Source organism: Schistocerca piceifrons, chromosome 3 (genome assembly GCF_021461385.2).
Source record: "Schistocerca piceifrons isolate TAMUIC-IGC-003096 chromosome 3, iqSchPice1.1, whole genome shotgun sequence".
NCBI classification, from domain to species: domain Eukaryota; kingdom Metazoa; phylum Arthropoda; class Insecta; order Orthoptera; family Acrididae; genus Schistocerca; species Schistocerca piceifrons.
This window is the reverse complement of record NC_060140.1, coordinates 383,865,209-383,877,563: the sequence shown is the minus strand read 5'-3', so window position 1 is coordinate 383,877,563 and position 12,355 is coordinate 383,865,209. Positions and strand designations below refer to the sequence as shown.

At 43.9% G+C, this 12,355-nt stretch overlaps 1 protein-coding gene across 2 annotated transcripts in view; it reads right to left on the bottom strand.

Moving 5' to 3' along the window:
• LOC124790017 (eukaryotic translation initiation factor 5B) overlaps window positions 1-12,355 on the bottom strand; it is a 434,617-nt gene that overhangs the window by 265,708 nt on the left and 156,554 nt on the right. For both annotated transcript variants that reach the window (XM_047257568.1, XM_047257567.1), the window contains exons 12-13: window positions 11,678-11,801; window positions 1,423-1,590 (exon numbers count right to left, since the gene is read on the bottom strand). In XM_047257568.1, coding sequence (XP_047113524.1) covers window positions 1,423-1,590; window positions 11,678-11,801 — 292 coding nt within the window. The remainder of the gene's footprint in view (window positions 1-1,422; window positions 1,591-11,677; window positions 11,802-12,355) is intronic.

The following is a 12,355-nucleotide window of genomic DNA, read 5'->3' as shown; positions in this document are numbered from 1 at the left end:
CAATCCACAACAACACTACTCGTGCCTATCAAGACTATTCCCAGCTCCACCCAAAATCACTTCCAGATCTTGTTTCATAAAATTCGTACATAACTTCCCTACATTCACATTCATTTGAGTCAACCCTGCACTACGCTCCACAATGCTGGTGATGTGGTATTCGCTCCCTGCAGGTGCTGGCCTACACCTCTACCATGAGAACTACCTAGCAGCAGAACATCCTTCCTTCTATTAGAATTTGCAACTGACTTAGGCTCTCTAATTGCTGAAGTCTGCTGCATGTTTCCTACAGCTATAGCTACAAAAGGCTCCTAGGTCAAATCTATTGGTGATATGCCAAGTACAACTGTCTGAATATCTCCTCTTCCTAGCTGCCTTCTTACCAACTGCCAGTTCCCATTTCCAGCACCCTTTTCCCTCCACATCCTATCTAGTTCCTCCTTTGTGTTTTGTGACTGCACCTGAATGGCACAGACCTTACGCTCCTACTTCTCTATTAGCTTATCTCTGCTACGAAGTCTGCATTTTCTGGAGGGGATCTCATTAGAATGCCCACTGGCTTCCCCACTGCATCCCCCAATGAAAATACTTTGAACAAATCTCACATTGTAACCCACTACTCGCAAACCTGCAACAAAGCCCACACTTCTCACTCATGGTAAAATGTTAACAATTACTGAAGAAAACTAAATGTCTATCTTATTCAAGTTCAGTTACTATGATAGAATGATTTACAGAACTAACAATAGTGAACTCGACTTCTGTCCTCTACTAAGAAAGCAACTACTTCCAATACCACACAAACTTCACACAATTTCTTATCTAAAACTAAAAATTCAAGCATCCACTGGAACAGTGGCGAAAGTAAACACAGTGAACCAAAAGTGTTTTCTGAAATATTTCACTACAAATAGTAACAGCGCTGGCTGAAAACTGCCCAACTAAAATTTAATAAATGATTACAATGTGCAAACAACTTTATGAAACACGGTGAGTGAAAGTTTCAGAAAATTTATTTAACCATTATTTCACCAGAAACAGCATGAGACACCACTGAAGACTACTAAATTTAATAACCAAAAAGCAATTCACCAACAACTTTGTCACTATTTAACTTAAGAACCACTACCGTTGCTACTGTATGCCACAAAATGTAAACACTGAATACAGCAGTCAACAAAACATTCTCATGATTTAACCATCACTTGAATCAACAGTCTAATTTTATAGATTGCCTGTATGAATTCTGTATACTTTTGTTAATGTTATTTTTATACATTAAAAATACTTTGCAGCATGGACCAATTTCTAACCTTGTGCAGATAAAAAAAATGTTTACCTATCAAAGAAATACTAATGACATTTGGACAATGCTGTCCAAAGTAACTTAAATAATATTCAAAATTGATTTCACGATCTCACCTGAAGTTCTTCTGAGTACATCAGTCTCTTTGCCAACATATTCTGACAGCTGTCAACAATAAGAGCCAGCAGATTTCCCATGCCCTCCCCTGTAATGGCACTTGTAGGTACCAGGGAGACGTAACTCCGGACATCAGGATTATCATAGAATAGAGCAGCATTGAGACCCTATTAAAAAATATACAAACATTAAAAGCTGCAAAAAACAAGGTTGAGTTTCCCATAACACACACACACACACACAAAACACACACAAAACACACACACACACACACACACACACACACACCAAAGTTACCTCAAATCAGTCCTCACTGTAACATACAAGTCAAAACATTTTAATATAGCAGTTTTTGTTGTAGCCTATTCACATCTGCAGGTACAAGATGATAATATTTCACAAGACATAATGCTCAGTAAACATGGTATGCTATATTATATTGGTGAACAATTACTATCATGAGTAACTGAATAACAGAACAGTCTAGTAACATGTAGCACCTCCTTCTGCTCATATGGTTGCAGCAATAGGTTGTGGTATGAATTACAAGAGCCACTTGAAGCAATGGGGAGCCATCCAAATCCATGACTGCTCAACAGCAGCCCACAACTCAAGAAGATTGGTCAAAGCTAGAACCAAGATATTTATGGCGTCTCGTATATGTTCAATAGGATTAGGAAACATGACATGGGAAACCATACATCCACACTAATCACGTAGACTATTTCTCAATCTCACACTAATAATGTAGACTATTTCTCAATCTATTCTGATACAATCTGAGAGTTATGCACTGTGTTGCTGATAGTGGAAATCATCTACTGGATGCTGTAGGTGAACAAATAGTTGCAGATGTTGTAGGTGAACAAATAGTTGCAGATGTTGTAGGTGAGTAAATAGTTGCACATGACTGTACATAACTAAGTAAAATTGTATAACAAAGTGCACAAAATTGCTATAAATAACTCGAGAAATGTTAGAAAGTAATAGGGTTGGTTCATCAAACCAACTTGTGAACCATGCTGCCTGTTCCTTACCAATGCCATCTGCAAAGTTTGGCTATGACTGATACCTTGTGTGTCATTGCCTACAGTAGAGAACCCCCTAGCCTAATTATGGCCTCTCCACTGATGTGCAAATTGGGCACAGTCTTCTGAAGTGTAGCATACATATATTCATAAACCACAGGTAATGAATGCACAAAGAACAAATCTATGCATCACACACCAGTAACCAATTTTTGAGCACACTAAGAGCACGTCATGTCACCTTTGTAGCTGCAAGGATTACCACAAGTTACATCAACTCCAGCTTATTATCCCTCACTTCCAACCATTTCTCTTCCCACTGATTCAGTGGTGTCCATCTCAATGAGGAAACTGCACAAGGGGGATGGCACACTGTGTTACTAAAGATGTTGTGGATGCCTCCTAGGCTGCTGTATGTGTCCATGCATTTCCCTTATATTTTGTACACCCTCGAATCCAGCTTACCATCATCTCCTTCCCTATATGCTATAGTTGGAAGATGCGGTGCTGGATGGACTGGACTGGTTTCTCTGTTGGGCACAGGCATTAGACAACTTGCAAGACACTTAAATGTTTTGAAGAGGCCGAGTGATTTCATAATTTTAATGAGTTCATCTGCTCCAATTTTCTCAAGAACAAGAGTACCTCACTTTAATAAAACAGAATTCATTTGCTAAACTGATCATTAAGAATACTATCTGAGAATGATTGTAAGTGCAGACAGGCATACAACTGTTTGGTTTTGGTTTTGTTTTGCTTTAGGGCACAAAAAACAACTAGGGGTCATACGTGCCCAAGTCAAAACTAGGGAATACAAAGACAGAGAGAAGTTAAAAAACGACTATACGTCAGTCCCAATTGACATAATAGAAGACAACTAACAACAGGCACATGGAAAGAGGGCTAAAAAGGACACCATATACAAACAGAGCTCCAAAACTAAAATTTAGTTTTGCTTTGCTTTGCTTTGGCAGATAAAAAGTAAAACGCAGTCAACAGCTCGTGTGTCATTTGCTAAAATGGCCAACAAATCAGACTGCACACCCAAGTGGGAACATAAACAGTTAAAAAATGGGCATTCCATCATGAAGTGGTGGACAGTTAAAACTTGGGCGCAATGTATACAACGTGGTGGGGCAGTGCCATGTAGCAAATGGCGATAGTTCAAAAAGGCAGTGCCCAAAACGCAACCTAATTAAAATGACCTCCTCCCGGTGGGAGGGCCAAGTGGAGGTCGTCCAAGCCACTGGGAAAGGCTTAATAAGCCGGAGCTTATTCCCATGAAGGAGGACCATTGGCGATGCCAAAGGGCCACCACCACCTGACAGGCGGAGACAGACAGATCATTGGAGGGAACATAGGTACTCGCAGGCTGAGGTACGAGGACTGCAGCCTTGGCAGCAGCGTCATCAGCCTCGTTTCCTGGCACACCGACATGGCCAGGAACCAACAGAAACATCACACTGGCTCCACCAAGAGTGAATAAGTGACATTTTTCCTGGACCCGCTGCACTGAGGGATGGGCAGTGTACAGTGCATACAGACTTTGAGGGGCACTGAGTGAGTCTGAGCAGAGAACACAATTGAAAAGGCTGTGTCGCCAGATGTATTCCATGGCCTGATACAAGGCAAAGTGCTCGGCTGTAAATACTGAGCAATGTGCCGGAAGCCAATATTGGTGCCAATGACGAAGGCACACCTGACTCCACGGTCAGTGCGAAAGCCATCAGTGTATACAAAGGTACTATTGCAAAGTTCCGTGTGAAGGTCGTGAAACTGAAGGTGATAGACCAAGGCTGGAGTAGTGTACTTAGGAAGCGAATGAATACCATGGTTAACTTGGGCCAATTCACGAAGCCAAGGTGGTGAAAAGTTCACACAAACCAGGAAAGTTGCATGTAGTGTGAAGTTAAGCTGCCGTATAAAGTGCCGAAAGCGGATTCCATAAGGTAACAGAGAAGAGGGACGTGCCCCATACTGGCAATCAAAAGAGTCATCGAAGGAGGAGGCATGGGATGGGTGGCCACACATGGCAGGCAAATGGCATGCATACCTGCTGAGGAGAAAGTCATGGCAGTAGGACAGTGGTAGTTCAGCAGCTTCAGCATACAGGCTCTCAACTGGGCTAGTGTAAAAGGCGCCCGTGGCCAAACAGATTCCACAATGGTGGATAGCACTGAGACAGCATAAGAGGGATGGGTGTGCAGATGCATAAACAAAGCACTCATAGTCAAGTTTTGAACATACAAGGGACCAGTACAAACAATGGAGTGTGGTTCAATCGGTACCCCAGGAAATACCATCGAGTTAGGACACTGAGGAACCGTGTACAGTGGGCTGACAGGTGTGACACATGGGAGGACCAAGAGTGTTTCCTATCGAGCATAAGCCCCAGGAATTTCATAGTTTCAACAAATGGAAGAACAACAGGCCCAAGATGTAAAGATGGCGGGAGAAACCACTAGCGATGCCAGAAATTTACACAGATGGTTTTGTCAGTGGAAAAGCGAAAGCCACTATCGATGCTCCAGGAGCAAAGATGATCAGGGAATTACTGAAGATGCCACTCAGTGAGACACTTCCACAGAGAACTGCAATAGATGGCAAAATCATCAACAAAAAGGGAGCCGGAGATGCCTGACAGGAGACACGCCATTGTAGGGTTAATGGAGATAGCAAAGAGGACGACGCTCAGGACGGAACCCTGAAACACACTGTTTTCCTGGATGAAGGTGTCCGACAAGGCAAAACCCACAAGCACCTTGTATATTCGATCTTTTAAAAATGCTTGAAGGGAACAGGGCAGGCAGCCACCAAAACCCCACGTGTAAAGAGTATGGAGGATACCAGTTCTCCAGCAGGTGTCTTAGGCCTTCTCAAAATCGAAAAACACGGCCACCCTGGGATTTCCACAGAAAATCATTCATGACATGGGTAGACAAAGTAATGAGATGGTCAACTGTTGAACGCCAACCTCTACATCCACACTGTGCATTCGTCAGTAAATTGCGAGACTCAAGCCACCAGTACCAGCTGGGCATGAATCACATGTTCCGTCACCTTGCAAACGCAGCTGGTAAGAGAAAAGGGGCAGTAGCTAGAAGGAAGGTTTTTGTCCTTACTGGGCTTAGGTATGGTTATGACGGTGGCTGCACACCAGCACCCGGGAAATGTGCCCTCTGCCCAAATGCATTTGTACACATTAAGCAGAAAGTGCTTGCCCGCAAGAGAAAGGTACTGCAACATCTGAATGTGGATGGTATCTGGCCCTAGGATGGAGGATTGGGATGAACTGAGAGCTTGATCTAGCTTCCTCATAGTAAAGGCGGCATTGTAGCACTCATGATTTGGAGAGGAGAAGGGTATCGTCTGAGCCGCCTCCTCTCGTTTCCAATGGAGGAAGGCACGGTGATAGAGGGAAGAGCTCAAAACTTCCGCAAAATGGTGGCCCAAGGTATTTGAGATAGCAATAGGGTCCACAATAACTCATCTGCTATTGCCAGGCCAGAAATTGGAGATTGGATCTCGGTCCCAGAGAGCTGTCGGAGGTTGGCCCATACAACAAAGGAAGGGATGGAACTGTTAAAAGAACTAGTGAATGAAATTCAGCTAGCTCTTTTGCTATCCTGAAGAGCACGATGGCATTTTGCACGGATTTGTTTATAATGAATGCAGTTGGCTGTCATAGGATGCCAGTTGAAAATGCAGAGAGCACCTCTGCATGAGCGAATTGCGTCGCAGCATGCCTTAGTTCACCAAGGGTCTGCGACACAACGAAGTAAAGAGGAAGTGTGAGGAATGGAACGTTCTGCAGCAGTAAGGATAATGTTTGTGAGACATTCCTCCTGGGCATCACAACTGGGGAAATCTTTTTCTTCAAAGGTCGCCAGGGAGGAGTAAAGCTGCCAGTCAGCCATAGTAAGCTACCACTTGGGTGTGCACGTGGATGGGGTATGAGTCAGCAAACGGATAGCACATGGTAAATGGGCATTCAAGTAGGTGTCAGAAAGAACAGATCACTCAAGACAATGGGCAAGCTGGGCAGAGCAGAAGGATAGGTCCAAATGGGAATAGGTGTGCGATCAGTCGAAAAGGAAAGTGGGTGCTCCAATGTTAAGGCAGAAGAGGCTAAGTTGGTTAAGAACGTCAGCCAATAGGGCACCACCACTCTGACAGGTCCTGGGAGAACCCAAAGTGGATGATGCGCATGAAACTCACCGAGTAGCAAACATGGGGGAGGCAGCTGTCCAACAAGCTGAAGGAAGTCTGCCCTGGTGATATCGAATGACGGAAGGACATAAGGACATAAACGGTACAGAGGAAAAAAGTCAGGTGGGGAAGGAAAAGTCGAACTGCAACACCTTGAAGATGGGTAGTCAGGGAGATGGGTTGACTATGAATGTCATCCTGTAATGAGCAGCATGACGACCCCTGTGGAATGGAATGCCGACCTCAGGGGGAAGTTCAAAACGAATCAGTAAGTCATGTGAAAGCTCAAAGGGGTCGTGAGGGCGCAATTTCGTTTCCTGAAGGCAGCGTATAAGGGGATGCTGTGAAGCTAAAAGCAGCTGAAAATCCTCTTTGTGGGACCAAAGGCCATGAATGTTTCACTGGAGGACAGCCATGATGAGAAAGACAGCTGGTGTAAAGTCGCTACTACAGGGCACAGAAGCAGAAGGAACCCGCTCCATAGGGTGCACAGAAGCATCGGCTTGCTTGTGCGGTTGGCCTGTGGAGTCCAACATTGAAAAACGGTTGGTGGTGCGCACCGGCGATACAGATGCCGGCCGAACTAATGTACCACAGGGAGACACTGTCTAGGAGGACCTTTGAGTCAGCGAAGGAGAACACAGTTTGCCTTTGGTGGATTTCTTCGAGCCTTTCTGGTTAGAGGAAGACTCAGCTGTTTGGCTGGAGGGATGGAGGAAGTCTTCACAGGAGATCTCCTTATGTCATTTCCAGATCACTGGTTGTTTAGTTGGTGGCTTCGCCCCTTGAGGCGAGAGTTTGACAGTTTGTTGCACAGCTGGACAGGGGGGATGGTGATGCTACCGTGACACTGGGCGATTTCACAACCTCAGAGCTGAATTTGAGGTCACATGTCTGTGTGGTCATGTTCTTCATGGAGCGAGGAGTAATAGGAACAGAACTATAGGTGCCAGACAGGAGAACACAGGGTTTGTGACTAGCCAGTAGCTTGCGAGCTACTGTGTAATGCACTTTTTCCTTTATCCGGATCTCTTTGACAGCTCGCTCATCAAGAGACACAGGAAAATCCTGAGAGGAGGCGTCATGGCCGCCATTGCAGTCGATACAGCGGGGAGGAGGAGATGGACAATCACCCTTGTGTGCATCCCTACCACAGGTTGGTGTCAACAAGACGTTCTAGTGTGATTGAAACGATGACACTGGTAGCAGCGCATTGAGTTTGGAATGTACAGCTGGACTGTGATAATTTAATAGCATCTTTGACGGCAGCACCACTCTATCAAAGGTAAGGAAATGAGTGCGGGTCGGCATTAACGAGGAATCTACCATTTTCATTACACAATGGACAGATATGACACCCTGTTTAGAGAGGAAAGACTGGATTTCAGCCTCAGTTAGACCATCGAGCAGCCTTGTGTAAATTACACCACGGGAAGAATTCAAAGTTCTATGGGCCTCAACACGAACAGGGTGGCCATGGAGAAGCAAGGCAGCAAGCAGTTTTTCTGCTTGAGAATCACAAGCAGTCTCCAAAAGTAAAGTGCCATTCTGTAAACGAGAGCAGAATTTCACAGGGCCGGCAATTGCATCAACACCTTTCTGAATAATAAAGGGATTGACCATGGTGAAGGACTGACCATTTTCAGTAAGTGAGACCACGAGGAACCGTGGTGCAGTGGGAATGGTCTTGGAATCATTAGCCCCATTACGTTTACGTTTCATAGATGTATATTGGAAAGATGAGTGGTTCACTGCGAGAAAATCCCCCATGATTGCCAGTGTCTCCAATGACGCACTCCTTCCAAGTGGGGGCTCCCCTCACAAGGGAGCGCACCTGCCTTAGGTGATTGTTAACACCTCAGGTCACACCACCCGAGCACCTGACAGAGGAACCAATCGGCAATTTGAGAAGGTTGCAGCTGAGACAATCACCTCTCCCTGAGCCTGGCCTGTACGAGGGGATACGGGCGAACCCTACCTGTCAACCCACGACTGGGATTTACGCGTTACCCAGTTGCCTGTTATGTGTCGGATGCATGTGCCAGCCTTCAGGAGTGCACAGGGAGGAAGACAAAAAAGAGGGACCTAAAACGCAAAAGCAGAGGAACAAAGAAAGGAAAAGACAGCGAAAAACAAAGACGAGACTGTTCATACCTCAGCGACAGACAATGCAGAACATTCCAATAACATCCCAGACATGTTCCCCAAGGGAAGGAAAAAAGAATAGCAAGAGGATAGACATGCAGCACAGAAGGGAAAAAATGCTGCAATGGCTGGGGCCCCATGGTAGCCAAGCACGAACCCACCAAAGAGTGATGAGCCCCCTGGGGGTGGGGGGTGACAACTGTGATGCCAAATGAAAGGATAGTCTGAACAAAAAATATAGAGTACCATGCTTTCTTTGCAAATGGAAATGTACAATAATTTTTTGTTCTATAATTTACTAAAGTTGGCTCCACTCCTATATAAGGCACGATATTTGGATGACACGAAGTATCATTAGCTCGTGATTTGTGCAGATCATTACTGACTTTTTAGCAGAAGGATAATTTGAAAAATCTATTTCTACAGGAAGATGTTTAATTATTGGAATACACATGACTTGACTGATACAGCCTGTGGAGTCGTAGCCAGTTCACTAATGGCAGCTCACAATCCTTGGCACAGAGGTAAGACTGCATTAGTGCAGCCAAACCACCTCTTAACAGGCAACATTAATAATCTTTAGCTATGCTGGTACTGCAGACCTGGAAACTTGGTGTTTTAATTCAGTTGAGATTGCATGAAACAGTACTATAAAGGTGTCCAAGACCTGTAAGTAGAGCACCGTGAGGGTATTTAATGTTTTCAGATCTTTGACCCTAGAAAGGTGTAGTGGTGGCAACTTTGTCCACTTCTTGTCAAAAGTGAGCTCCAGAAGCCCTCACAACTTCCTTGAAACTGAGAACTATGTAGCTCATTGGAAGTACCGATTGGCCAATAAAGTTGTAAGAATGATTAGGCAACACGCATAGTTTATAAATGGTAGTTTTTTCTCATTCCTCCAACCACCTTATCACCACCTGCAACTAACACATGTCTGCTGCAATGCTGAGAGGGAGGCAGAAAACAGAAAATTACATTTGTAATACTTAAAACTGATCCTTGAGTGTCTCCCATTCTCTTACTCATACGTACTTCATAAAGTGTCACCATCTTGATACCTGAAAAAGGACTACAAGAGTACTGGAAGTGTGGGAAGTTGTTTCTCGAACCCCTTTTTGTGTAACTGTTTGGGGATGTTTTGCTTCCCGAGTGTTATATACCTGTAAGATGTCGGTGTGAATACTGTTTCCAGCAATAGTAAGTTATCAATAGCAAGTGATAGCTCCCGAACCAACACTGAAAGTAATTGAGTAGCTTCCTGATTCTAAGAAATCCAGATGTTGACTGCACATTCCACGGCCTTGACCAGCAGCACAATGAACATTCCTTAGCTATCTACGAAGAAACTGTTACAGTCTCATTTCTTAGATGCTGCAACACACTGCATGGATTTCATTGCATCTAGCAGTATTATTGTGAGCCTCAAATGTCAAATTCAGAGTCCTGTATGGGGGAAGGCCAGTTACATCCCGCAGTGTTGTTGGAAAAAAAAAATTTTCACCTGTCTTCCTCCAATAGTACTCAACTGGATTGGAAGATTGGTACCTGTGTTTCTATTGTACAGACTAGAAAAAAGAAGAGCACACTGCCAAGATGTTATCAGGAGTTGTCTTATTATAGCCCTGTCTGAGTACTTAGTTATTGGCAACCTGGTACCTTCCTTTTCTGGCCTTATCCTGTGTATCACAGGGTTGGCATATTGTTCTGGATGTGGTAATGTTAGTGACAGAGGGTGTCTGAATGCCATTCCTATCATGTTCCCCCTTGGGACAGAATGTGTGTACCTCATCAAAGTAAGAGAACATCTTTGAATCCAGTAACTGAGGCAGTACATGAGTACCAGCCCAGTATTCATCTAACGAGATGTGGGAAACTGCTTACAACCCACATCTAGACCTTTGTTTTCAATCCATCAGATAGATTTGATATGGGGAAAATGCGCTTCTATGTTTGATGAAACACCCCTATAGGATTCCAATACTTTCTTGGAGCTAATGCAGCATTTTAACAAGTCTAAAACCACCTGTTCTGACCACCTTTTGCTCCCTCTGATTGTTCTTTGTGCTCTTGCGACCTGAAATTCTATGTCATCCTAAGCAAGATGTTAGCATTTAAATAGCCACAGACCTGTGTGCCTGCCAATAACTGCCAGGTCCACAGCACAACACTGTTCCTACTGCCCTGTGTCCATGGTGTGGTGCATGTTTCAAGCAGCCACTCACTTCGATGACAATGCATTTGGACACTACATCCACCCAGCGTAAAAACAAACATTACTAATCTGCCCAGGCAACTTGTTTACGCTGACTGGTGCAATCTCAATGACCCACGTCCACTGTAAATTTAATTGACAAAGTTGTTGGGTCAACATAGGAAAAATAGTGATTGTATGCAGTGAAACCCCATGTTCAACAATGTCCACCACTTATGTACACTCTCAGATCTATCATAGATCGCCACCTATCCTGCTGTATACAGCAGGCCACTCTCCACAATGTTCCTTGACAAAATATTGACATCCAACAACTTTTTGTTTACTCTTGGTTTCACTGACATTCACCCCTTGCACATACACCCCACAACAGCACGTGAACACTTCTGAGAAGCTTGTTCTCAGGTGCAGGTGTCATAACAATTTGCTTTTTGTCAAATTTGCTTATGTCTGTGGATTTTCCCAGTTGTGGTCTGCATCATTACTAGCATGATTCCCCTGCTCAACTATATATTTTCCTTCCTGTGTCATGTGACCACAACACCAGGCAGCATTCTATCTCACTGTGGGAAATTGTGTTCTCATTCACTGGTGTAGATACTGCCAGAAAATCTAAATTGATGCCACCCTTTTGCAGAATAGTGTGAAGCATCAACAAACCTGTTCTGCAAACTGGACAATGACTTCTTTAGTCCTCTGCTCAAATTCCAGTTGCGTATTTGCAGCTTGGCCCTTGATGATGTCCCGCACATCCTTTCTGTTCATTGTCTGCCAGTCATACAACCTGAAAGGAATCACAATAAAATTAAAATCGTGTGATACAATATGGGAATTGAAGGGCTATATACAAGAAATTGTACAGTTGGTGTCAGTTACATCTACTGAAACACATTATATGCAGTTCCAACTAAAACAGGGATGAAAACTGCCAGCAAAGAAAATTTTTTTCTTAAAACTCCTGATTCAAAGCACTCAGAAAATTAAACGTCACATTCACAGATCATAAACACATGAATCTGAGTGAAAATAGCAACACTAAGAAGGAATACAAACGTCTCAAAAATGAGATCGACAGGAAGTGCAAAATGGCTAAGCAGGCGTGGCTAGAGGACAAATGTAAGGATGTAGAGGCTTATCTCACTAGGGGTAAGATAGATACTGCCTACAGGAAAATTAAAGAGACCTTTGGAGAGAAGAGAACCACTTGTATGAACTTCAAGAGCTCAGATGGAAACCCAGTTCTAAGCAAAGAAGGGAAAGCAGAAAGGTGGAAGGAGTATATAGAGGGTCTATACAAATGCGATGTACTTGAGGACAATATTGTGGAGATGGAGGAGG